At 56.2% G+C, this 23,449-nt stretch overlaps 2 protein-coding genes across 2 annotated transcripts; one reads left to right on the forward strand and one right to left on the reverse strand.

The window, feature by feature from the left end:
* Nucleotides 1-669: 669 nt before the first annotated feature.
* On the forward strand, nucleotides 670-2,601 carry LOC104041754 (exendin-3-like). Its single transcript, XM_009501078.2, has 4 exons — nucleotides 670-770; nucleotides 1,543-1,695; nucleotides 1,819-1,887; nucleotides 2,499-2,601. Exons 1-4 carry the CDS (start codon nucleotides 670-672, stop codon nucleotides 2,599-2,601), a joined length of 426 nt encoding a protein of 141 aa, XP_009499373.2.
* A 3,457-nt stretch (nucleotides 2,602-6,058) lies between these two features.
* On the reverse strand, nucleotides 6,059-22,241 carry LOC135317787 (electroneutral sodium bicarbonate exchanger 1-like). Its single transcript, XM_064474211.1, has 26 exons — nucleotides 22,129-22,241; nucleotides 19,993-20,126; nucleotides 18,566-18,647; nucleotides 18,003-18,137; nucleotides 17,535-17,670; nucleotides 17,159-17,319; nucleotides 16,040-16,228; nucleotides 15,843-15,931; nucleotides 15,553-15,710; nucleotides 15,091-15,178; nucleotides 14,671-14,817; nucleotides 14,396-14,487; nucleotides 13,778-13,952; nucleotides 13,495-13,628; nucleotides 12,655-12,900; nucleotides 12,445-12,550; nucleotides 11,357-11,518; nucleotides 11,021-11,134; nucleotides 10,495-10,656; nucleotides 9,644-9,895; nucleotides 8,787-8,855; nucleotides 8,076-8,249; nucleotides 7,837-7,974; nucleotides 7,288-7,385; nucleotides 6,676-6,780; nucleotides 6,059-6,416 (listed from the first exon to the last, which is right to left on the reverse strand). Exons 1-25 carry the CDS (start codon nucleotides 22,238-22,240, stop codon nucleotides 6,693-6,695), a joined length of 3,441 nt encoding a protein of 1,146 aa, XP_064330281.1. The 5' UTR covers nucleotide 22,241; the 3' UTR covers nucleotides 6,059-6,416; nucleotides 6,676-6,692.
* Between the last annotated feature and the right edge of the window lie 1,208 nt (nucleotides 22,242-23,449).

Genomic DNA, 23,449 nt, shown 5'->3' on the forward strand with positions numbered 1-23,449 from the left:
GGAGAAGAGTTTAGCCACAACCAGCTTGGAGGAAAACAGGACCTTGCTTTTAGGGGACCGGCTGTCTTTGCACAAGGTAAGTGCCTTTTCCTCTCTTCTTTATTACCAATCTCTGAAGAAATTAAATGAGAGTAATGAAAGTGCTTGGTGATAGGCAACCAAAAGCCTGATTTTCAGCAAATAAAGGGTGGGGGGTTGGCATTTTACTCCCCCAGAACTACTAAGGCATCCAGCAAAGATAAGAAATGTAAAGCTCTAATTAATCAATTCTTCTGAAAGCTGCTTTTCCAAGCAGGTAATGGTTAGGAAAGTTCTCCAGCGCTCTGGTGATAAGCTCAAGGTAGAAATATTGCTCCTAGATAGAAAAAAGGATGTTCGTGATAAAGTTTATTGCAACGAGTTGTATCTTTAGGTTATAGAAACCCGTTCTTGAGGCTGTGTGCCTGCGCCTAAGCAACGGTAGACGTGCCGATAGGTAATGGTGAGGATGGGATTTTCACATGCCCCCGTCAAAATGCTGCCGAGACACCTGGGAAGGAGGTTGTCTCGTGCTGGATCTGCCCCATGCCCTGCTGCCAGGGCTCCTGCAGGGGCTGGGGCGGGGGGTGTCAGTGGCCATGGCCACCCTGGACATTTCTGTCTTGACTTCTGCCTTCTCCAGAAAGAGAAATGCAGATCGTCCGGTGGCTGTACCTCTCCGGGCTGGTGTTTGCCGTGCTGATCCCGGCAGGGTGGCAGATGGGCCCCGAGGACTTGGATGACACGTCCAGGTACGGGGTGCTGGGGGAGCTGGCCCGGGGAGACGGCCGTCGTGGGCAGGGGCTGTCGCAGCAGCTCAGCCCTGTTACCTTTGCTGCCAGCCCTCTTGGCTCTGGGGCTATGGCAATGTGCCTGTTTCTTTTGTATTTATCCAGACAAGCTCCCTCCTGGCTCTCTACCAGCCCACGCAGGGCCGTTGCCATGTGCCCCCCAAGACTTCTCTGCTGTGTCAGACCAGAGATGGGCTGCACGGGGACGTGGCAGGGCAGAGCCGGGATGGGGTGATGCTTTGGGCAGGGTGCTGAGCCCCGCTCCACGCCAGCAGCCGTGTGGGAGGAAAACCCTTTGGGGACCTTCTGCCAGGGTGAATTTGTGAAAGGGGGGGACCCCAACATCAGCTATCGATCCTGGAGCTGGAAGGGGTCGATCTAAACCTCAGTGTGGCACCACACTCCCTCCCAGGAGCAGCAAGCAGGGACCAGGGTGGAGGCACGAACCCACTACAGCCAAGCAAGACATAAGGCAGATAATACGGGGCAGGATATTGCATATATCTGACGTCAGAAACAACCCTGGCCAGGCTTGATAAACACACACCCCCCCGAAACTGAAAATTATTTTTAAAGTATTATTATTGCTTTTCTGGGGGCTGCTGCACACAGTAAAGTACTTTAGAGGACAGAGTCCCTGCCCTGGGGAGCTCGTGCAGGGAGGGCACAGGGTGCCCATGCCCCAGTGTGCTTAAACCCACCTTTCCTTCCCCCGTCCTCCTCTCCCGAGCAGATGGCAGGCGTATGAATCGCAAAGCACCCAAAGCTTCACGTCCAACGCCAAGCGACACTCAGAGGGCACCTTCACCAGCGACTTCACCCGCTACCTGGACAAGATGAAGGCCAAGGACTTTGTGCACTGGCTCATCAACACCAAGCGGTACAGGTAAAAAGGGGAGAGGGGAACAGGACCACGCTGGGAAATAACCTCCCACCACACCACGAGCCCCTGGACCCAATCGATAACGCAGTTTTAGTTTTCTCCTGGGTGTTTTCTTATTCTCGGCAGCGCCACGAAGAGGTACCTGAAGGAGGAGCCCCGCAGCATCCCTGTCCCGGCAACATTCCCACCACTCACGTAAGTCATCCCAAACGGCAACGGTGGCGAATTAAAACCAAACAAATGAGTAATTTTAAAATGTAGCCACAAATCAGTGGTTGCAGTGCAAAGGCAGAGCGCGGATCCCTACGCCTGATGCTGCTTCTCATTTTTGCTGGCTCACGTGGATTCGCTGGTGTTTCTTTGCCATAAAATAAGACAAGGAAAATTAAGCTGTTGGGGGTGCTTTAATAGTTTACAGTGGGATGCAGCTGTTCTGCTCTCACCATGTGCTGCTGTTTTACACTTTGTGTCAGTGTTAACGTGGTGGGATAATTTCCATTTATAACAGATATTATCGTGTTTTGGTCTTGTCAAATCGAAGTGGGGGCTAGTTTGCAAAGGAGAAAATCACCCCTGCTGTCTCAAAGCTACTAAAGTGATTTTAGGGGGACTTTCTATTCCATGAAACTGTTTGGTGTTTATTTGCTTTTTAATTTTAAGGTACAATTAAATGGCAAATCAAGGCATCGGCTATCCAGCACTGTCAGCCTGGGGGTGTCGGACCCCTCCACTGCTGGCAGCGATTGGACACTCTATGGGAAGGATTTCTCACACGTGGCCGCTTTAACCCATTCGGTGTTTCCCAGGTGCCTCCTCCTAAAGTTTTCACCTGGGATCGTGTCTCAGCTCCGTTTCCTCTGTAACCGCTCCCGCGGCGCAGCAGACCCTGCAGCTTTCCCTAAATCGTAATAAAACCTTTGCTAAATCCGGCAGCCGGTTCATGACGTCTCCCACCCCCCCGAGCATCCCATTGGGATCCCACAAGCCGCTGGTCCTGGGGGGGGGGTTTCGAGGCACTGGGCTGCGATGCCCGTCCTGGCTCAGCTGCCCCGTTTTACTCTCAATTCCTCGAATTTGAGGAAAAAGGGCAATCAGGACGCACCCCCCTGCCCCCGGACCTGTGCCAGAGGGGATGTTGAAAGAAATTGAAAAAGAAAACGATATGAAAGATAACTAGAACCTCTTTGGACTCAATTTAATGCTAATTAACTAATGAACTAATTTGATTTACTGCTAATGAAGCGCGGGGAGGAGGAGCTGCTCGCCCTGGATGGGGCAGTTTCCACCTTGTGCAGGCACCCTCATCCCCCCGCCCCATTGCGAACTCCCCGCACAGCCCCTGCTCTGGGGCGGGGGGTGGCGAGTGACACCGCGGTCCCCTCCCCCCGCAGCGCGGAGCTCACTGCCGTTACGTGCAGAGACAAACCAAACTAGATTAAAAACTAAAAATAATAATTAAAATACATTTTCTAGAAATTAAAAAGAAACTGAAAAGAAAGTAAAAAGCAAGTAAAAATAAAATTAAAAAAAAAAAAGAAAAATAAACTCTAAAAAGAAAATCTGTGAAAAGACGTACAAAAAGAAAATAGGAATAGAAAATTTTAAAATAAGAATCAAACCAAGCCCCTCGTTTCACCTCTTTCCCCCGGCAGCTGCTCCTGCCCAGGGAGGTGGATTTCCCCAAAACCCCCCCGTAAAAAAGCCCCAGAGACTCCTCCAGCTCCCCCCACCCGTCACAACACACGGCAGCGCCACAGCGAGACCTGCCAGGCTTTTACTGTCTCCTTTTCCCCATTCAAGGGGCGACAAGAGGAGAAAAGTCCCAGCGAGAGCCCGTCAGGCAACAGCAGCGCTTCCCGGCCGGGGCCCACGCGGCGACGGCGCGGATCCATGGGGTCGGAGCGGCACAGAACGGGCCCGAAATCAACCCCGGGTCTTTTTTTTTTCGCCCAAAGGGACCAACCCCACCAAGATCCGAAGCGATAAATAACACGGATTCCCCGCCTCGGCTTTATTGACAGCACGCAGCGATGCCAAACGAGAGCGTCTCTTACAATAAAATAAATATATTTCAGCATCTCCGAAACAAAAGTAATTCCTGTATTTCTACAAGTAGTGCAGCGGGGGAAAAATAAAATAATTAAACAAAACATATGTGTCAGCACCTTATTTATAACCTTTTTACACCATTTTTCCCCCCCATAGGGATTCCCATGCGCTTCATTTTGGGAAACGTTTTCAGGGGCCCCACGGGGGATTCGGGGAGCTCCTTTGTCGTGGTTCAGCCTCAGTCGGTAACTAAACACCCCGCAGCCGCTCGCTCACCCCCCACCCCTGTGGGATGGGGGAGAGAATCGGAAGAGCAGAAGCAAAAGAAAAACTTGTGGGTTGAGATAAGCACAGTTTAATAATTAAAATAATAATGATAATGATTATGATAATAATAACAATAATGATAATATAAGAAAACGGAGAAGGGAAAAAGATAAAAAGCCAAACCACAAGGGACACAGCCGCTCCCCCCCCGCCGACCGACGCTGCCCGTCCCCGAGCCGCGACTGCTGCCCCCTCCCCCGGCCAGCCCCTCCCAGGTACCGCACTGGGCATGACGTTCCATGAGATGGAATATCCCTTTGGCCAGTTTGGATCCGCTCTCTCGGCTGTGCCCCCTCCCCTCCCGGCTCCTTGTGCCCCCGGCAGAGCCTGGGAAGCTGGAAATGCTGGAAAAGCAACTCCAGGCACCTTTGAGAGGGTTTTTCCCCCTGCCCCGTGTAATTCTCCTCTGCAGAAGGAAGCAGGAAACCCTGGCAAAACCAGGAGCCGTCCGTGGGTGTCTGGGGTAGAAAGGGGGCCGGCAGGCGGAGCGCTGGGTCCCGCCAGCCCCGCGTGTAACCAGGGTGATGAAGTGAACCAGCCGTGGATGCTGCTGTGTCCCGCAACTGAACGTTAAGTCTGGGGACAGCCAGTGTATTCTTTAATCATGAATGCAATAGATAATGTGCTTCTGTCAGAACCCCGCTCCTTTCAGACTCAAAGCCTAAGTTTCAGATCCCCAAAGCCTCACCCCTAGAGCTTAGGGGCCAAACCTCTGTTTTAAGGGCTACGTTACAGCCTCACGTTTAGGCAGCGGTGATTCAGGGTATAAATGGTTGGGAGTTACTGATACAGTCTAGTGCAGCTCAGCTAAGGCTGGGACCCGGAGCCAAAACCTGGCCGGGGTAAGGAGGCAGCCGAAACAAGAACAGCCTGCACGAGGACTAAAGCTTGTTGCTTTAGGGAGTCAGAGAGGCCTCGAGATTCGAAGGACCTAAACAAAGTCACGATGACGCTTGGCCTTAAGAAAAGCAGCCGTACAGAGCCACAAAGGTGAGGAACTGCAGAGCAGAGGGGGAGTTACTGAATGCCGCCTTTGCCTGGGCCTTTACTGCTAAGGCCGGCCCTCCGGCATCTCAGCCCCCAGAGGAGAGAGCACAAATCGGGAGAAGGGAAGACTTACCAGCGGCTCAGAAGGCTCCCGCAGCGGATGGGAGAAGCCGATGGCAGGAGGGGGTGCGGCCCCGTCCCAGCTGGGCACGGGGCACCGCCTGCAGATGCCAAGAGCCTGGAGCCCGTGCTGAGCCCACAGCGAGGCGCAGGGATGCAAGGGCACCTTTTCTTCCAGGTCCTCCTCTCCTCCCAGGCTCCAGAGCCACCCGACCCGACCGCGCGTGCCGGGGGTGACACCACGGCCCAGCAACCCCCCAGACTGCGAAGGGAGCACAACAACCAGCTCTGCTTGACGGCTTCTTCCTGCAAAGCGGCAGGAAGGGAAAGGCAGGAGGGAAAAAGCACCTGCCCGCTTCCCTCCTGGCTCGTCCCTCCCTGTGAGAGAAAAGGCTTTGCAAGGACAGGGGTGAAGAAGAAACCACCCAGAGTCCCCGGGAGGTAAAAGGCAGGGAAGCGGCGGAACAAGGCAGGGGACAGCCCCGGGGCGCAGAGCCCCACGCCTCACCTGCCCGCTCCCGCGACCACACGCTGCACTCAAGGCGCTCCATGTTCAGTGCTCCCTTCCATTCAGGTGACAGCCAGGGGACAAGAAGGGGGCATTTCTGCACTTTGCACCTTCCCGGCCGACGGCAGAGCCAAAGCAAAGGCGAGAAATCAAAACAAGAACCAAAGGGGGCGGAACTGGAGCGCAGGCAGCAAATGCTCGTCCTTCGCCTGGGCCCAACTGCTCGGAGGGTCCTTCCGCTGCCCCGCCACGGAGGGCGTCCCTCTCGGCCCAGGGAGAGACGCGGGAGTGAACTCAAGGGAGGAGCCCGAGCCAGAGCACGAACCTTTTCGGGACGAAGAGGCAAGCGCAGAACGCGTCACACCTCACAGAAGGTGTTTGTGTACATTCAGAGTTTATATTTGGAGAAAAGAGAAAGGCGAGGAGGAATTGGAGACTGAAAAAATAGCCCTGAATGAGGGAGCGGTAGCAGCCCCTCGACCACTACAAAACCGCACCAACACACGCACGTACACACGGAGGCGTAACAACACCCAGCTCCCACGGACTGTGATGCGCCCCTCAGTTTGCTGCTCTGGGGATACTGAACGCCTGAAGCACACCCAGGGTAACCGACAACATCTGCATGGCTTTAATGGGAATCCTCCGGCTGAAGGGAAGCGGTTTCTCCCCGGGCCTGCGTCGGCACATCCCTGAGTCACGTTCTCACTCCTCTCCTTCAGAGTCAACATTCCTAGTCGTGAAAACCGGGCCGGGGGGAAAGAGAAGAAGAGGGAGAGCGTCGTCAGCGCCAGAGCGGCCGGCTGCTGCCGATTCAGCCCCGTGTGTGGCACCAGCCCGGCAGGGAGGAGCTGGTTTGCATGCCACGGCCCCTGCTGCCTGTGCCCAGGGCCGGGCCGCTCGCTCGGCAGTGCTGGCCAGAGCACGGCACAGCCGTAGGCACGCGCCGTCGCCGCAGAGGAGCACGGTCGCCCTCACGGGCCAGCCTTTACCTCTTTCCTCCCCAGAGTCAGAGCGTTTCCCTCTTCATCGTCAGCACCTTCCACACGGTCATGTTGGACATCTCCTCTGAGATATTAATCTCCGAAGGATCAGCCCTGCAATAAATATTGCCCAGGGCAACGCGTGATTCTGGGAACTGACGGCACCAAGTGCGTTAGCGTCGGCGAGAGGAACAGGGGGGCTCGGAGGAGCAAAGCTCAGCACAGGCACAGGGGCCTTTGCCGCGGGAGGAGGTTTGGGAGGCGAGGCCGAGAGCTGCAGAGCAACGGCTCCGTGCAACGGCTCTCGCTGCTGTGCAGCCCTGGAGCGGGCTCCTAAGCCACTGCTGCTACAGATCATGCCTGCAGCTCCTCAGCTGGAAGTACGAGGCTCTCCAGCTGCGTAAAGTCACTGACGATGAGGGTGCCCGGGCTCCAATGTGAGCTGTGCAGCCACTCTGCTTGGAGGCAGAGCCCTGCCATCGCCTCCTGCAGCCCTGATTTTCCCCCCAAGCTGACTGCTGGTGCCTAAGGGATGCTCAGGAAAGAGGCAAGTGGAGAAGATTGGGCCAAACCCCTGCAAATCCATCCTGCCAGGGGCCCTGGGCCTCCACGGGGCTTTACCTGTCACTGGGTTGCTGTGGGATATCCAAGCCGCTGGTCTCCCCCAGTTCCAGCTGAACGCAATTTGCAGCAGCAGCTGCCATCGTCTTCTGGGACTCCTGGCGTAAAAAGGGACAAATCAATTTCTCCGTCTGTGACCAAAGTGGAGAGAAACACACCAGGCGGTAAAAGCGCTGCATGTGCCCTCTCCTTGGCACCCATGGCAGCTTCAGCTCTTAGTGCAGCAGGGTATCGACCTCCGCTCCAAACGTTTTGCAAGGCTTAAAAACACTATTAGCAGCAAATCTTCCCACCGTGAGTATCACCATCATCATCTTCTTCCTCACCTTTTTTCCTCAAAGACTACTCTTTAAAATTCTCCCTCACTCAAGTGTTAAGCTCACTGCTAATTCAAGGAAAGACACGCTGAAGCTGTGGGATCCGGGCTATTGGGATCTATTTCTATTGCGTTCTGCTCCTCCCCCAACATTTCAAGACCAGCTGGGACAGAAAGAGGCCATCTCACAGCCCAAGGGAGACATCCGGCCCCAAGCCCCCAGCAAGCGTTACCTCTTCCTCTTGGGCTTCGGTTTTGGCGTCGCCCAACCTCTGCTTCTTGCTTTCTGGCATCAGGTCATCCAGAAAGCTGAGCTCTCGCTTGGAGAAGCAGAAATCCATCACTCTCCGCACAAAAACGAGAGCCAACACCTTTGTGAGGAAGAGGGAAGATGCGGTGAGGCCAGAGGCGACGCTACATCTCCCTCCAACGCTGCAAACCTCCTGCTGCCGACACCGGCAGCGGCTCTTACCATCATGGGAAAGATGATGGCGGCACGGGACGCCTTGATGCCCCAGAGCAGGACGAGGCAGATCAGCTGGATGGCGGTGAAGAAATGCACCTTTCGCAAGGGCACGTGCCGCAGGTAGATGAAATCCGGCTGGTGTTTCGCCGGCATCCAGAACAGCTTCAAGCGATCGAAGAACTGCAAAAAGCCAAGGGGGAAAAGTTGCCACCGTGGGACTGCGGAAGGTTTCTGGCCCTGTGGAGACGCGGACGCAGTTCTCAGGGTCTCGCTTGCAAGGAGAGGTCGCGGAGCCCGCTCGCTTCCTCCTGGGAGCAGCCCCCACTTTCCCTTCGCTCCACCCAGCTTGCCCGCCAGAGCTGCCCACCAAATTGCAAGGAGTCCACGTTCTTCTCTCAGCGCCATTTCTTGGCCCACCCAATCCCCCGGCAAGGATTTCCACCGGTGGCAGAAACTGCCTTCCCTTGGCACTGAATTCCCCCGCTTCCACCTCACCAAAGCCCGACCTGCCCTAAGCCGTGACACAGAGAGCCCTGACCGTGCCCGCTCCCCCAGCCCTACGCCCCTCCTGGGCCTCCCCCGAGCTGCTGCTCACACAAAACACTTTCAGCGCTTGCTCCCGGAGAGGTGTTTTCCCACGCCACTGCTTTCTGCCCGCTCCTACGGCCGGGAAATACCAGGGAGCAGGCGTGCAGCGCGCTGTAACAGAGCCCCTACCTGAATTCCTCTGAGGGACGACACACCCATGTAGAGGAAGACGCCGTAAAGCACAGGCATTGGGATGAACTGAAAACAAGAATGGAATCCTTCGTTTTGTTCTCCATCACATTTTCACTCTTACCACTCTCTTCTACGGGCACTGCCTGAAGTTGCCCAAAGCTCTGCAGCACCCACGGGCTTGGAGGTGGGTCGGATTTTAACCGGGAGAGATTTTGTGCGTGCGAGGGAGCCAACGCTCTGCTTCAGGCTGAACAGACTCTGAGTTCCCTTTTGTCACAATAAGCCTCTTTTCCAGAGAGGTGGGAGGAAAAGAGGTCACTTCACCCGTGCCACCGCGTACCACGCTCTGTGACGGTAGAAAACCATTTCTACGTGTTCTTGTGGCAACGCGCAAAGGCGCTGGGCCTCCTTTTAGCCTAGAGATGGCATTATTTTGTGGGAGGAACACGCAAGGAAGCCCTCGGGGACCATTTCGGCATGTTTGGCTACTTGGAATGGCTGTTCTGAGGCGCTTGCGGGAGCCAATCGCCACCGAGAAGGTGCTGCCTGTTTGAAAGGGAGCAGAGGTACTGCTCTGAACGCGCCTAATTGTAACCCACAAACACGGGTGGGCCTGAAAGACGCCTGAACATCAAAGGATTCGTCGTGCTCGCTTGCCTCGAGCACAGCAAACTGGGGCCTGAAGGGCTGGAAAGCGTGACCAAGGCTGGTTCCCACCGCGGGTCAAGCCCCAAGGGCTGGGATTCACCTCCTCGTCTGCTCCACAACTACTCAGGCCTGGGAAGGGGGGACTCTTGTTTTTCAGAACCCCCCAAAAGCGCGTGGTTGTTGGGTGTTTTCCATTTTCCTCTTACCTTTAACACAGAAGTGAAGAAGACGGAGCAGCCCATGAGCACAAAGATCATCAAGCCAGTGACTCTCTGCTCTCGTATCCCCAAAAACTTGGGTTGTTCCCCGGGAGCTGAGCAGTCAGACTCTACTTTGAGGCTGTTCACATGGGTGATGGACAGGACGGTGGCAGCCACAAACCAGGGCAGCCCCATCACGGAGCACACCCCGAGCATCACGGCCACCACAAAAAGGTCCAGGTGGTACCCGCATCCTTTCTGCAGGGAGCAAAGCAAGAGGCAGAGTGTCCCACAGCAGAAGAGCAACGACAACGCCGCAAGTCACGCTCCCACCCTACTGAGCTGAAGTCAGCTTCTTGAAAATTTAAAGCAAGGACTGGAAACAAATCAGGATGTAGCCAGTCTCTGTGCAAGCCCCTCGCATGGAAATCTGACAGGGGCTCAGACAAAGCGGATTGCGAGAGGCTGCGTGATATCGACTTCTCACAAAAGAGACATAAAACGACTTTCTCTCTTCATTCACAGAGAAATTGCCACCACTTGCAAAGAAGATGCGACTCTGAGCTATCCCTGGCAGCTTTTCAGAACGATTCCTTCCCCCAGCTGCCGCTGGCGTTTTCAAACAAAAGCCCTCCTCTCTCTTGCTCCCGGATTGATTTGCTGCTCCGAAAGATTGCCCACCTCCCCTCCCCTGCCCTTTGCTCCCCGGGTCATCAGTAACCCAGGAGAGCATCCTGCCACGCAGCCCGACCTCGTCCCACACCAACGCCTTCCCAAAGCTTTTGGAATAGGAGCTTCTCCCCACTCCTGCAGCCCACAGTGGGCTGGGGACGGGCTCATCTCTTGCAGCCCCTTACCTTCAGCCTGTGCTCCTTCCTGTTGACAATAACAGCCGTGATCTGCTGGTCCATGAAGATCAGGATGGTGCAGAGCAGAGCTGGGATGAGCGCAGCCGGCACCGTCCACCACGGGTTGGGGCCGATGGGGCTGATGAACCACCCGCGGTCATCTCTGGTCGGCTGCGACAAAGCACACGCATGTCACGATCCTCTCCCAGCCCAGCCACCTCACTGCCTTTCAGTTTCCCCTCCAGCCCTGGGGCAGAGCAGCTCCCAGCCCTGGCTTCAAGTCACCCTCTCCCAGGGGGTTCAGCACTGCCAGCGGCCTCTTTGCCAGCACCTACAGCTGCTTCTCCTGCGCGTCTCCAGAGCGGCGGGGCCGTCTTCTCGTTCCCACAAGGAAAGGATGCGCTCGGAGGTGGAAGAGGAGGTGCTCACACCACCCGCATCTCCTCCAGACTCAGCCCCGTCCTGCCCTGCCCTGCCACCACCTTGTGGCATCCCCAGGGGCCGCAAACAGCTCCGCGCCAAAACACCCCCTTACCTTGAACACATGGGGCACGTGGAGCTTCGGGGACGGGATCCCAGTCACCAAGTCAATGAGCACCATGATGACGATGGTGAGGAAAACGGCAAAGTCGCTCACTGTGGCCCGTACCTGGGGCAAGAAACCAGAGCTGAAAGGGGCAGGTCGGAAATGCTACAGTGGCTTTGCACTCATGGAGCTGCGTGAGGGACAGCCCAGCCGATGGAGGGCTTGGCCTTCAAGGGCAACGTTTCCCAGCTCGACCAAGCGGTGGCAAATACTGCTGCGTGCTCCACGAGAGCCGTTTGGGGAAAAGAGCGTGGAGACTGCTGCTGGCCACCAGCTTCTACCTACTCTGGTTGGGAAGTAACGGCTGGTTTTGAACTTCTTCAGCAAGCTCGACAGGACAAAGGTGGAGAAGAAAAGGATGCAGCACCAGAAGAGGACATTAGGTGCGTAGGGGCCATCGCGCCCACAGGCAGGTCCTTGAAACTCGCCGTGCAAATACCGACATTCCTGCAGAAACAGAGCGTCAGCACACAAAGGCAGTGCCCGTGCGGCAAGGAAACCTCGGGGAACCGGGGGGTCACTGTGAGGCTCTTGGGCCAAGAGCCACGACCCTGTAACTGCTGCTGCCCACGGAGATTTCTAGGTAACCAGCAGCAGCAGCAGCACCTGAACAAGCGACACATTCAACTGCACAGAGGAGAGCGGAGAGAGGAGCTGTGACGGGACACCACGCCACAGAGCCACGCCACATCCTCCGCTTGAATGGCAGGTAACCACGGCTGGAGGTGACACCGGAGGGGAAGGACGTGCTGGCAGCTCTTGGGGACAGGGCAAGGGAACAGGGCAGGAGAGCTGAGACAGACGTGACAGGAAGGGAGAAGAGGCAAAGCGTCCCTTCCCAGGGCAGGGCTCCCAGGACACGGCCCAGAGGGGACGAAGACGCCCATACGAGCCCCCCACCCTGTGCCTGAGCTCTGCTTCCAGCAACAACAGCCCGAGAGACTGCTCAGACATGCAAATTCATGCCTGCGCCTACGGACACGCTGGGTGAGCAAGCCAGGCCTGCAGGTATTAGGCACCACTTCAGGAAGCCAATGACTCCCTTCCAGCATGAACTCAAGTCCTCCAACTGCTACAAGAATCAAACCACCCACTTAACCTCGCTCCCGGGCAGGAACACTGTCCTGCAACAGGCTTGAGGAGGACAGTTATTCCCCACAGCGCTGGGGACCAGGTGGACGGGACAAGGCAGACTCTCCTTCACAGGACCAAGCAGGTTAAACCCCCCCATCAGACTGAAGCCGTGACTCTTCAGAGCAGCACCAGCACAGCTGGAAGCCCATCAGCACCGGAAGGCCTCTGACTTTTGCACCGTGCAAATGCCCCTGAGCCCGTGGCCGCGGCGCGAGGAAGCAGTGGCTCGGGCCACTTACAGTCACCGTGAGGTTTTCCCAGGCGATGCCGGACACGTTGACCTTGTTGCTCTCCCAGAAGCGCAGGGTTTCGTTGCTGGGACGGGTCGGTGCCTCACACTTACAGCTGGGAGGAGAGAAGCCAAGGCAGGGGTAAGGGAAAGACGACGGAGGCGCAACCCTGAGCTCCTGCCAAGGGGCAGCGGCGTTTCAGGAGGACAAAAAACCCACGAGTAGAGGGTGAGGAGGTCGAGCTGGCTGTGCATGTGCACAGGGTAGGTCTCTCGCAGGTGACTCAGCTTCTCCAGAGCCTCGTAGATGAAGATGACGCAGATGAGGCAGGCAAAGGCTTCTTCGGTGAAGCGGGTGATGTAGCACACCAAAGAGCTGGCGTCGGTGGCCACCAGCACAATGCAGAAGGCGGCAGTCCACAGCCCGATGCACGCCCGCAGAGAGAGATAGGAGAGCTTGTACTCCCTGGGAAACCAACAGAACAAGAAGGGTGCAGAGGCCAGCAAGAGGCTCCGAGCCGTGCCTGCCTGCCTTCCTTCAGGGAAAATCGGCAGCGATTCAGGAGCGTGTCAAGGCTGGGAATGGTAAATGCACTTGCCCTGTTCTACTACGGGCGGCCCCAGGGCTGCGGTGCAGGGGGGGGACCCGCAGGAGGAGGCCAATTCTTCCCTTATCACCATTTAGCAATTGTCTTGGGTTAACGCCCTGGAAGCTAATGGAGGTCAGGGCCCTGTGGTGGAAGGTGGTGTTCTGCCACATCACCCCAACGCCCCAACACCAACCCTGGCTGGGTTTGCACCCAGTCACCTGCTGCCAGCGAGTTGGGGCTCAATCGAAATGCAATTGCACTAACAGGGCAATAAGGATCCAAGTCATCCCAACCAAAGGGTTGTCCTGGACAATCCCCATTTCACATGAAAAGGTCCTGCTTTTCAATACAATCATCAAAACACAGAAAACAACTTCAATCTAACAACTGCCACCGACAAAACCATCTTTTCTCCATGGCTGCCTTCTTGCGAAGGCTCTCGCAGCACCCAGCCGCGGCAGCAGCCTTACTTGCAGAACTTGTAAAGGATCTTCTCGAACACAAGGACGGGTCCGGTGCTCCCGAGGATGGTGAGAGGCTGCCCAGCAAAGAGGGAATACACCACGCCGGTCATGGATGCGCCCAGCAGCGACTCCATGGCACTCTGGCCGGGGAAGAGAGGCAGCCGTGAATACGTAAATCATTAGCGGGGAGGGGGGAAACACCCCCAAACCCAAAGCAAATTCCCCGCAGCAAGGACTTTTGCGAGAGTTTCATCCTCCCCCATGCCACCCAACAGAGAGAGGTGCTCACTATGTGGCCATTGGTCGCCTCCCCCAGCAGCCCCCCAAAGGTGATGACAGGGGACATGCAGGCACAGTAGAGGAAGAGGAAGGACGCCAGACACTGCAGCCTCAGACCATCCCGGAAGTCGCTCCAGAACCACGGGGCCTTTCGCTTCACGTCCAGGATCAAACCTCCAAAGAGCCTGGAAGAAGGGAAAAAAAGGGACTCGTTTCCTGGAAGAGCCCATGGAGTTGTCCCTGCTGCAAAAGGACACTCGCAGGCACAGAAGAGCTCTCATGGCTAAGAAGCAGCAGTCGCCTTTACCCATTTTAGACCCAGCAAAAACTGACGCTCACCAAACAATCCCTCCAACAACAAGAGAAAGGAAATAACCCGGGAGCCTATCCTCTCTTCTTGCAACAGGCCCTTGCTTTCCGAAGCAGCAGAGCTCTGCCTGGAGCTATTTACACATCTGCTTCCACCCCAAAGCAAGAAACCTTGTGTGCAGTGATGCTGTGGCTCAGCTCAGCTGCCCACATCTCCCACCTGGCCCCTTCACTAACCCCTAAATCCTGCTGGGCAGGAGCTGCATGCTCAGATTTCAGAGGCAAACAGGAGAAAAACCCAAACTATCACAGCTCCCACCTTCCCGTCCGCTCCAGTTCAGGACCACTGTGCTTCTCCGGCTTGCTGTGAGAAGCACTGTCATCGAGAGCTCCTGGCACCTTCCTTTTTTCCTGTTCAAATCCAGATAAGATAATGAAGAGACGTATTTGTTACCACGGGCTTCTTTCGCTTCTGGTCCGCGTGTGTGACTGGGTCAAACTGGGACCTCGTGACTCGAGGCCCCTCAGCACCATCCCCAGCCGTGCCGCCGTCCTGCCCGGCCCCCTCGCATCCCCCTCTGCCACAGCACCCACCTGCGAAGGGACGTTTTTGGGGGGCTCGATTCGGATCGATGGATCCCACTCTCCTGGCGGCAAGACCGTGACCTGATCCAGAAACTCGTCGACGCCGGCCACGAGGTCAGCCCGGTTCTTGGCTTTGTAGGCAACGTCGTGGAAAACCTGCCGAGGGGAGGGCAATGCCACCGCTGGGGACAGCGTGCTGGGGACCCCGGGGAGAAGGACGAGCCACAGGATGCACCCAGTGGGATTTCAGCCTCCAGGGGGTGGTGGCGGGTGCAAATCCACAGGTTTGCTTTGGGGCGCCAGCAAAGGGTGGCTCTCTGGAAAGCTGTGGGCAGCTGGGACAGCAACGCCTCTTCCTCGCTGCCTCGGACACAGCGAAAAGGGAAGGAAGCCCAAAACAACCCGGAGGCATCTCTTATCTCCTCGCACCTCATCCGTCATGAGAGTAGCCATGGACCTGCCGATCTCATGGTACTGATGGGCTTTTCCTTGCGGTCCAAGCAAAACAAACAGGAACCTGGGCAAGAGGAACAAAGTGAGGGAGAAGAACGTGTCCTTGCTCAAAGGGCACCCCAGGGAATGCCCGGGAGCTCCCAGCCCAGAGCACGGCTCGAGACGGGACACAGAGGCTCACCGCCTCCGCCACGCATTTGAAATTCATCACAACCGATGGTGGCAAATTTCAGTTTTGGGCCAACTCTCATTAGAATTGGCCAAGGGCTTTCAAAGATCCAGCAGGGAAGGGAGAAATGAGGGTGAGGAGATGGGAGTGGGAGAAATGTGCTTGCTCCCACTGCCCGCGTTCCCTCGGGACACCAAACTGATGCACGCAACTGGGTGTTGTGTTGTTGGGGGTTTGGAAAAGAAAAGCTTTGTGCTCCTCACGCAGACCTTGTGGGGATGGGAACTTCCATCAGGCCCGAGAGGAGGACAGCCGGGGTCAGGCGGACGAATGCCACGATGGGCTGGCGAAGGAAATCCAGCTCTCCTACAAGCACGTTGGACGCTTCAGCACCGGTGGGAATCTTCTTCATGAAGTGCAGCTCCGCCTGGGCACGACAAGCCATGTTCAGGCCCTTCCCCCAAACCCAAAGCCCACAGCACTCTACAGCACACTCTGCGGCCCTGTTTGCAAGAGCAAATCTGCACCTAAAGGCGTCAGAAAGCCACAAGCGTCTCACCTTGCTTAAATCCATCGCGCTGCTCTCGTGGCTCACCCCACTTTTAGCTTCCGCAGCGGTGGCAGAAGGGTGAGGGGTGAGTGTTTGGGCTGGCAGGAAAAGGAAAGACACTCAGAAAGACGGACAAGGAGCAAGTGCGACGCTTCTCCTTTTGCAGGACAAGTCTCACGGGGCCAAAGCCCGGCAGAAACCCTCACCTGGCTTGTCGAGGAGGTGTGGGTCCGACTGCTTCTCGCTCACATCAGCAAATGAGCAGACGATGGGGAGAAGGTTGTTTCTTTTCTTCTCGTTCTGGTGGTGATGCTTCTTCAGAAGCACTTCTCGAACTTTTGCCCGCACGCCCTCGTCAAACTCGGCGGACTCTTCTTGCTGGCCCAGGATCATATCTGGGGACGGCAAAGGGAAATCAAGCCGGCAGAGAAGAAACCCCCGCCAAGTCCCGACCCCCGCAGCCCCTGGAGAAGGCTGCACCACGCAGGATACCCTAAGGAGGGCTCAGCCTTGCTTAGCAAGACATTTTCATACAGTTCAGCCTTTGCAATGAAAGCAAGACTTTTCCTGCGCTAAAAGACGCCATCAAAGCGCTTATTCATCCCTCTGCAAAGATAAGTATTTCCCGTTCTAAGCAATGCCACTTTCTGGCCAGACCTGGCCTTTCCGTCTGACTCTGCGCACTTAACCCAATTCTAGGCAATCTAGAGCACGGGCTTTCCCAGAGCTTCCTTGGCCGATTGACTGCAATTTGCCAAGCCCAGGGAGAAACGTGCTAAGAACGGCTCCGGCTCCTGCAGCTCCTGAAAGGGCTGAATGGAGACCTCCCAGTCACAGATCAGTTCTCCAGAGCCGCTTTCTCAGTCAACTTCAGTTACCTTCCCCACAAACAGACACTGCTTGGGCATCTGCCAGGTAAGCCCTGCCTTTAAACCCCTTCAATCCCGGCATGTTAAGAAGGCAAAGGGGAAAAAAAGAATGTGAGGAAACGGCTTGTAAGAAAGAGTTGATTTAAGGAGGTTCGGCTCCTACGCAGACGCCGTATTTCTAAGAGCAGCCTGTTACGCCCTCACACACACTCCTGTTTGGCTGCAGAATATTCTCTAATCGCTTCTGCAACCCCACAAATTGCTCTCAAAAGGATCCCGTATGGGAAGAAAAAGCTGGTGCGACTCTTGCATGCCCAGGCTACATCCAAACCCAACCCATGACTTAAAAACCCAGTGGGGCTTCTGGAAAAGGACCCGCCGCTGGGGCAGGGCTCGATTTGGGAGCGACTGTGGCCGAGCTCGGCCCTTCCCGGAGGGACGTGGCGCCCGCGGTACCTGCAATCTCTTCGATGCTGTTGGCACAAACGTCCAGCAGCACCGTGCCCTTGGTGATGCAGCTCCTCAGCTCAAAGAGGCTGTGCAAGGACAGCGTGGCCACGTAGGGCTTGCTCCAGCGATCGCCGCCGTCTTCCACGTCCTCCTCAAACTTCAGCCACCTGCGGACAGCGGGTGCCATCAGCCCCATTGCAAGAAAACAGCCCCGGCTCTGCAAGGCCTTTCCTAGAGCTACGGGGCAGCAAGAGGAGGCGACTCCTCCCATCGGCACCTGCAGCTGCCAAAGCTCCTTCCGTCCCACAGAGAGGAAAGCGGAGCCCAGGGGTGCCGCCAGTGTGGGGACCCCTCTCCCACCGCGCCCGCAGCAGGCATTTACCTTGCCCTTTCCTTCCACTCAGCACCTTCCCCCTCTTTCACGTAGATCTCATCCAGCTCGCTGAACAAGTCATGGGGGACGTGCTGCTCATCCTCCTCGGTCCCGAGGATGACCTGCACCCGCTGGGATGGGGTGTCTGGGGGCAGAAGACAAAGCCCCGTCCCGTTACCATGCCTCAATACGGCCCGTCACGCTCACATCCAAAGGGCCCATCGGCCTGGCACCAGCTCAGCCAGAAATACTGGGCTGGCCCCTCTCCCCTGCCTCTGCCTGGCCCTGCACACAGCCACGGAGAAGCATCTGCTCCACCTCTGCACAACGACGGGCAGCTCTCCTGCCCCACATTCCCACTTTTAAACCCGGGATCCCTCTAAGGAAGGCGAGCCGAAACCCATTAGGCATTTAACTGCCTTACAAACTTGAGAAAAGTTGGGGAAAAAGAGGGTCTTGCTAAATAACGCCACGTACAGCGGTAGCCCGGCTCCGTCAGGGCAGAGTCCTTCTCCCGTTCCCGTTTCCGATGCTTCTGGCTGTGGGGTCGGTGATGCCGGTGGCTCTGCCTCCCCAGCGGCATCCGCACGCCCACGTACAGGGTCCGGTGGCCTGCGAAAAAGCACCATTGGCAGCACTTTCGGCATCGCAGCAACGGTCGATGCGGCCGGTGCCTCTCGAAGCCACGCTTAAATCCCAGGAGAAGCACCGACTTCTCTGAATTTGATTGTCGCGGGACCTCCTTTTTCCAAGCCTATTTTCCTCAAACTTGGCAGAAACAGAGCAACAAGGGACAGCTCCGGCTCATCAAAGTGCCCTGAAAGTACCAAACCCCTTCTCCACCTCCAGCCTCGGCCGGACAACACGCACACTTGCTCATGAAGCAGCGACAGAAGGTCGCTCTGCTGTTTTAGTGAGAAGCCCGGCACGTCCTGCTGCACGTGACGCGACACCGAGCAAGGCACCTTGTAGGGATTTTGTGCAAGGGGAAAACGCGCTGGGCTGGCGGCCCCTCTAGCAGGGGCTCAGCAGAGCCTCACCTTCCAGCTCCTCCTTCTCATAGTGAATATTGGCGACGGTGCTCGTTCTTCCCTGGTCAATGACCGCCTCTTCGTCATGCCTCTGCTCAGCAACGAGAAGGGGAAAGTTGGGGCTGGCTGTGGAGAGCTCCCGTACGGGCCCCCGGCCACCATCCACCCCTGCGCCTGGGCGACTCCACGGGCATCACGCCTCTGCCTGCCTCCTCCTCCTCCAGGCACGGCCCCCGCTTCAAGAAGGGCCGGGAGCTGCTCGAGCAAGGCCAGCACAGAGCTGCCAAGATGCTCAGAGGCTGGAGCATCTCCCTTGGGAGGAAAGGCTGAGAGACCTGGGTCTGTTCAGCCGCACAAGAGGAGGCTGCACGGGGATCTCATCAGTGCCTATAAATATCTGAAGGGCGGGTGTCAGGGGGATGGGGCCGGGCTCTTTTCAGTGGTGCCCAACGACCTTCGAGGCACAAAGGGGAAGCTTTGGGACTATTGAATTGATGAGGTAAAAGCGCAACTGAAATAAATCCGCAGGCTCGAGCGCGTTCTGCGGGTGTCGCAGTGGGATTTGGGAGTCGCAGCTTGCAAACGCCCCAAAGCGGGCGACACAGGGAAAGTCCCCTTCTCTCTCAGAAACCACTTTGCCTCCGTGCCCCGCACAGCGACGCTAAATCTGCCCCCCGCAGCCCTCCCCGGTGCAAAGCATCTCCCCCCGCCCGTCCTGCCGCGCTCCAGGGAAACGCCAAACGGGATTTTGGGGGGAGTTTCCCAACTGTTTGGGGGTGCTTGGCCCCTCGGCAGAGCCCCGGCTGGGCTACCTGTAACTCTTCCAGAAGGGTCATTTTGGAACCCCCAGTTGGGTCCATCCTCACGTCGGTCACCAGGTTGGGGGGAGAACTGAACCTCCTGATCAATCCGGAGGCCAGAGTCCCTCAGGGCAGTGGGGCGAGCCCTTATAAAGCGACCGCTGATGACATCAGCCTCTCGGGTAACAATGCGGGCCATTATTTCATCCCCAAGATTCTGCCCGCTTGCAACACTCGGGGCACGGGGAGACACCACTTCTGCTTGGAGCAAAAGCTACCCCGAATAGAGAAATGGGGTGGAAATGCTGCATCCTGCTGGGCCAAGGGCTACCCGCCCTGGGAGGGAGGATTCATCTCGTTCATCCCACCCAAAGTGGAATTCATTACACTGATGCCAGCGTTATCATGGGCTGTGGGTAAGAGTGTCCACGGGGACAAACCGGGGGCTGCTCCGCCGGTGGAGCAGGGGACGCCCTCGTCGCCCCCCTCCTTGCCCCCACGTTTCCTTACTGGCAATAGAGGACTATTAGATTCTGATTCACATTCCACCAAAAGCCCCTGTTCTAAATATTTGGTAATTAACCCCTCTCACCCTTTTCGAGCCTCCCACTTCACAGGATATTGGTGGTGTCTTACCGGCCTGGCTCCAGGTTTTAATGTTGCTTTTACCGGCTCTGCCAACTTAGATCGTCCCGGGACTTCGCTCGCCCAAACCAAAGGAATCACTGCATTTTCCACTTCTGCGGGAACCTGCTCCTCCCTGGGGAATCCTGTAACATAAACACTCTCGCCTCTGTGGCTTTTGATTCTGGTATCCGTAATTTCATCTCTCCACCTTCAAAAGTTCTTTGTGCATCCAATTTACTTAATAGCTCTCGTCCTCCCAGAGGCAGCGGGCATTCGGGCATATACAGAAACTGGCGAGTTACCCATTGTTTCCCCAGTTTGAACTTTAAGGGCTCTAAGAAGGGCCAATTTTCGTTCTGCCCCGGCGTACCAACAACATCATCTGCGGATTTATGACTGAATTTCCCTTTACATGTATTCAACACCAAATAAGCGGCGCCCGAATCTACTAAAAATTCTATTTCTCATTCCCTAGCTTCAAGGTAACCAGGGGTTCAGCTCGGGTTGATTCCCCCGCTCTCCTTCGTGCCAAGCCACTTCAAGCATTTGACCCAAACCTCTAGGTTCAAGTGCTTCCACTTTCTGAAGTTTCTTTCTAATATCTGGGCTGATTGTCCCATGAATATAGAGGCCAAGTGTATTGCTGCTTCTGGGTTGTTTGTTTTTCTTTTTCTGGGTCCAAATTGGTACTTTTTCTGGCAGCCACCTTCAGTCTTTCCATAAAGGCTGAAGGGGACTCATTTAATTCTTGTCTCACTTCAAAAATTTTGACCAATTTCTTGCTTTTGCCATTGCCTGTCCGACACCAAATAAAATCCACCCCTGATATCTAGTCAGCATTCCCCTGGCTCCCGGACGATTAGGGTCCCACTCGGGATTTGTAGATGGAGAATTCGGATCCACTCTCCCCTGTAAATCCCCATTGGCGTGTGCTCCCTGCACCTGCCTTCTGGCTGGATTCCGTACCCTTGCCTTTTCAGTTCCATCAAGCAAAGTATCCAGTGTCACAAGTACAGCAACACTTTTTCGAGTTCTCACCACAGTTTCCCCCTTTCAAACCCGCTGCCACAGAACTTTGGGGATATATCCCACACTGGTTCTGCCACTCTGGAGGATTCCGCAATGGAAAGGGTAAATCCACGTAAGCCATGTCATGCCATTTCCCTTCTCTTTTGCAAAATAACATTAACTGCAAAATGGTGCTATATTGCTGTAATTACAGGGCAGATTCATTACTTCCCCTCCTCTCATTTGCAGCTCCTCCAGCCGGGTCCCATGGGTGCAGCGGGGGAGTGAGTGGGCAGAGCCGCCCCTGGACAAGCAGCCCACACCCGGGGCCGCCCGAAAAAGCAGCTCCTCCATAGAAACAGGGAGAACGGACAAAAAAAAAAATACGGAAAGAAAATAGGAAAATAAATAAATAAAAAACCCCAAACCAAGCCCCTCGTTTCACCTCTTTCCCCAGGCAGCTGCTCCTGCCCAGGGAGGTGGATTTCCCCAAAACCCCCCCGTAAAAAAGCCCCAGAGACTCCTCCAGCTCCCCCCCACCCGTCACAACACACGGCAGCGCCACAGCGAGACCTGCCAGGCTTTTATTGTCTCCTTTTCCCCATTCAAGGGGCGACAAGAGGAGAAAAGTCCCAGCGAGAGCCCGTCAGGCAACAGCAGCGCTTCCCGGCCGGGGCCCACGCGGCGACGGCGCGGATCCATGGGGTCGGAGCGGCACAGAACGGGCCCGAAATCAACCCCGGGTCTTTTTTTTTTCGCCCAAAGGGACCAACCCCACCAAGATCCGAAGCGATAAATAACACGGATTCCCCGCCTCGGCTTTATTGACAGCACGCGGCGATGCCAAACGAGAGCGTCTCCGCGGCGGCTCGGGCGCAGCTCGGCCCCACACAGCCGCTCGCTCGGCCCCCACCGGCGGGGCGGGGAGAGACCCAGAAGGGCAAAGCTCGGGCCCGGAGGGAGGAACAGGTCAATAACTACAATGAAACAGAAGCAGCGACAACGACGCGACGGAAAGGAAAACACTGAGAGGGGCGCGAAACCCGGGCGGGGGGGGGGGGGAGGAGGGGGGGGAAGGAGGGGGGGAAGGAGGGGACCGAAGGCCCCGAACAACCCGCCCGCGCCGCAGCCGCTCACCGCCCGCCGACCCGACGCCGCCAGGCCCCGAGCCGCAACCGCCCCGCGCGCGCCAGCGGCCCCGCCTCACGGCCCGCTCCCGGCCGCACGTGGTACGGGACGAGCAGCCCATTGGCCAGGCGGGCTCAGCTGGCCTGGCTGTGGCCCCGCCCCTGCCGGCCTCTCGCCCGCGCGCGGGGCCCGGGAAGCGGGAGCGGCCCCTCACGGCCCTGGGCGCTGCGGGGCGGGAGTTAACTCTTGCTCGGCCGCAGGCGGCGCAGCCTCCTACAGTAAAGGACAGGTGTTTCAGCGTCTCCTGATAGAACTAAACCCCTGACAGTCCTTGACTTAGTCCTTATTGTAAGCATCCTTCTTCTCTTGTGGTTTCCTCCCTTGCAAAGATAGTTTCAGGGATTTGAAGAATGCAACTTGGTGCCAGGTGGGATTAAAAAGATGTTGAATAAGCTTGTAAATTCATTGATAACAGAGACTCAGGACATCAGTGCCGAGATAAGCACTCGAGGAACTAGTTTAAATCAGCCCCTTGTGACAGTCCAAGGCTAAAGGACCGAGGAGCTCATTCAATGACTATATACGGGCAAAGGAAACCCAAAGTTCAGCCAGCGGACAGGTGAGGAAGACCATCAGAGACCACTGGAGGACTCCCAAAGACAACTAAAAGGACAACTATGAATGCAGCTTGAGCTTTTACATATGTTAATGAATCCTCGTGAATCTTATGAATATGTATGACTTTATAGCATATAATCTTTGGAAGTTTACCGAATCACTGGAGCACTCATGGTGGATCAATCCCCAGTGCTGCCCAGCGCTGTAATAAAGGATGCCTGCTTAACAGTGACTCTGTTGCTATTGAGTTTTATTTTGGGAACTTTCTGGATACTCCGCTTACTCTTATGGGGAGTTTCGGACTTTGAAGGATAGTATCCGCGGATTTTTGTATCAAGACACCCTCGGACGGCTCCTGGTTTTGCCAGGGTTTCCTGCTTCCTTCTGCAGAGGAGAATTACACGGGGCAGGGGGAAAAACCCTCTCAAAGGTGCCTGGCGGCCGGGAAGCGCTGCTGTTGCCTGACGGGCTCTCGCTGGGACTTTTCTCCTCTTGTCGCCCCTTGAATGGGGAAAAGGAGACAATAAAAGCCTGGCAGGTCTCGCTGTGGCGCTGCCGTGTGTTGTGACGGGTGGGGGGAGCTGGAGGAGTCTCTGGGGCTTTTTTACGGGGGGGTTTTGGGGAAATCCACCTCCCTGGGCAGGAGCAGCTGCCTGGGGAAAGAGCTGAAACGAGGGGCTTGGTTTGGGGTTTTTTATTTATTTATTTTCCT

Source organism: Phalacrocorax carbo, chromosome 27 (genome assembly GCF_963921805.1).
Source record: "Phalacrocorax carbo chromosome 27, bPhaCar2.1, whole genome shotgun sequence".
Classification (NCBI taxonomy): domain Eukaryota; kingdom Metazoa; phylum Chordata; class Aves; order Suliformes; family Phalacrocoracidae; genus Phalacrocorax; species Phalacrocorax carbo.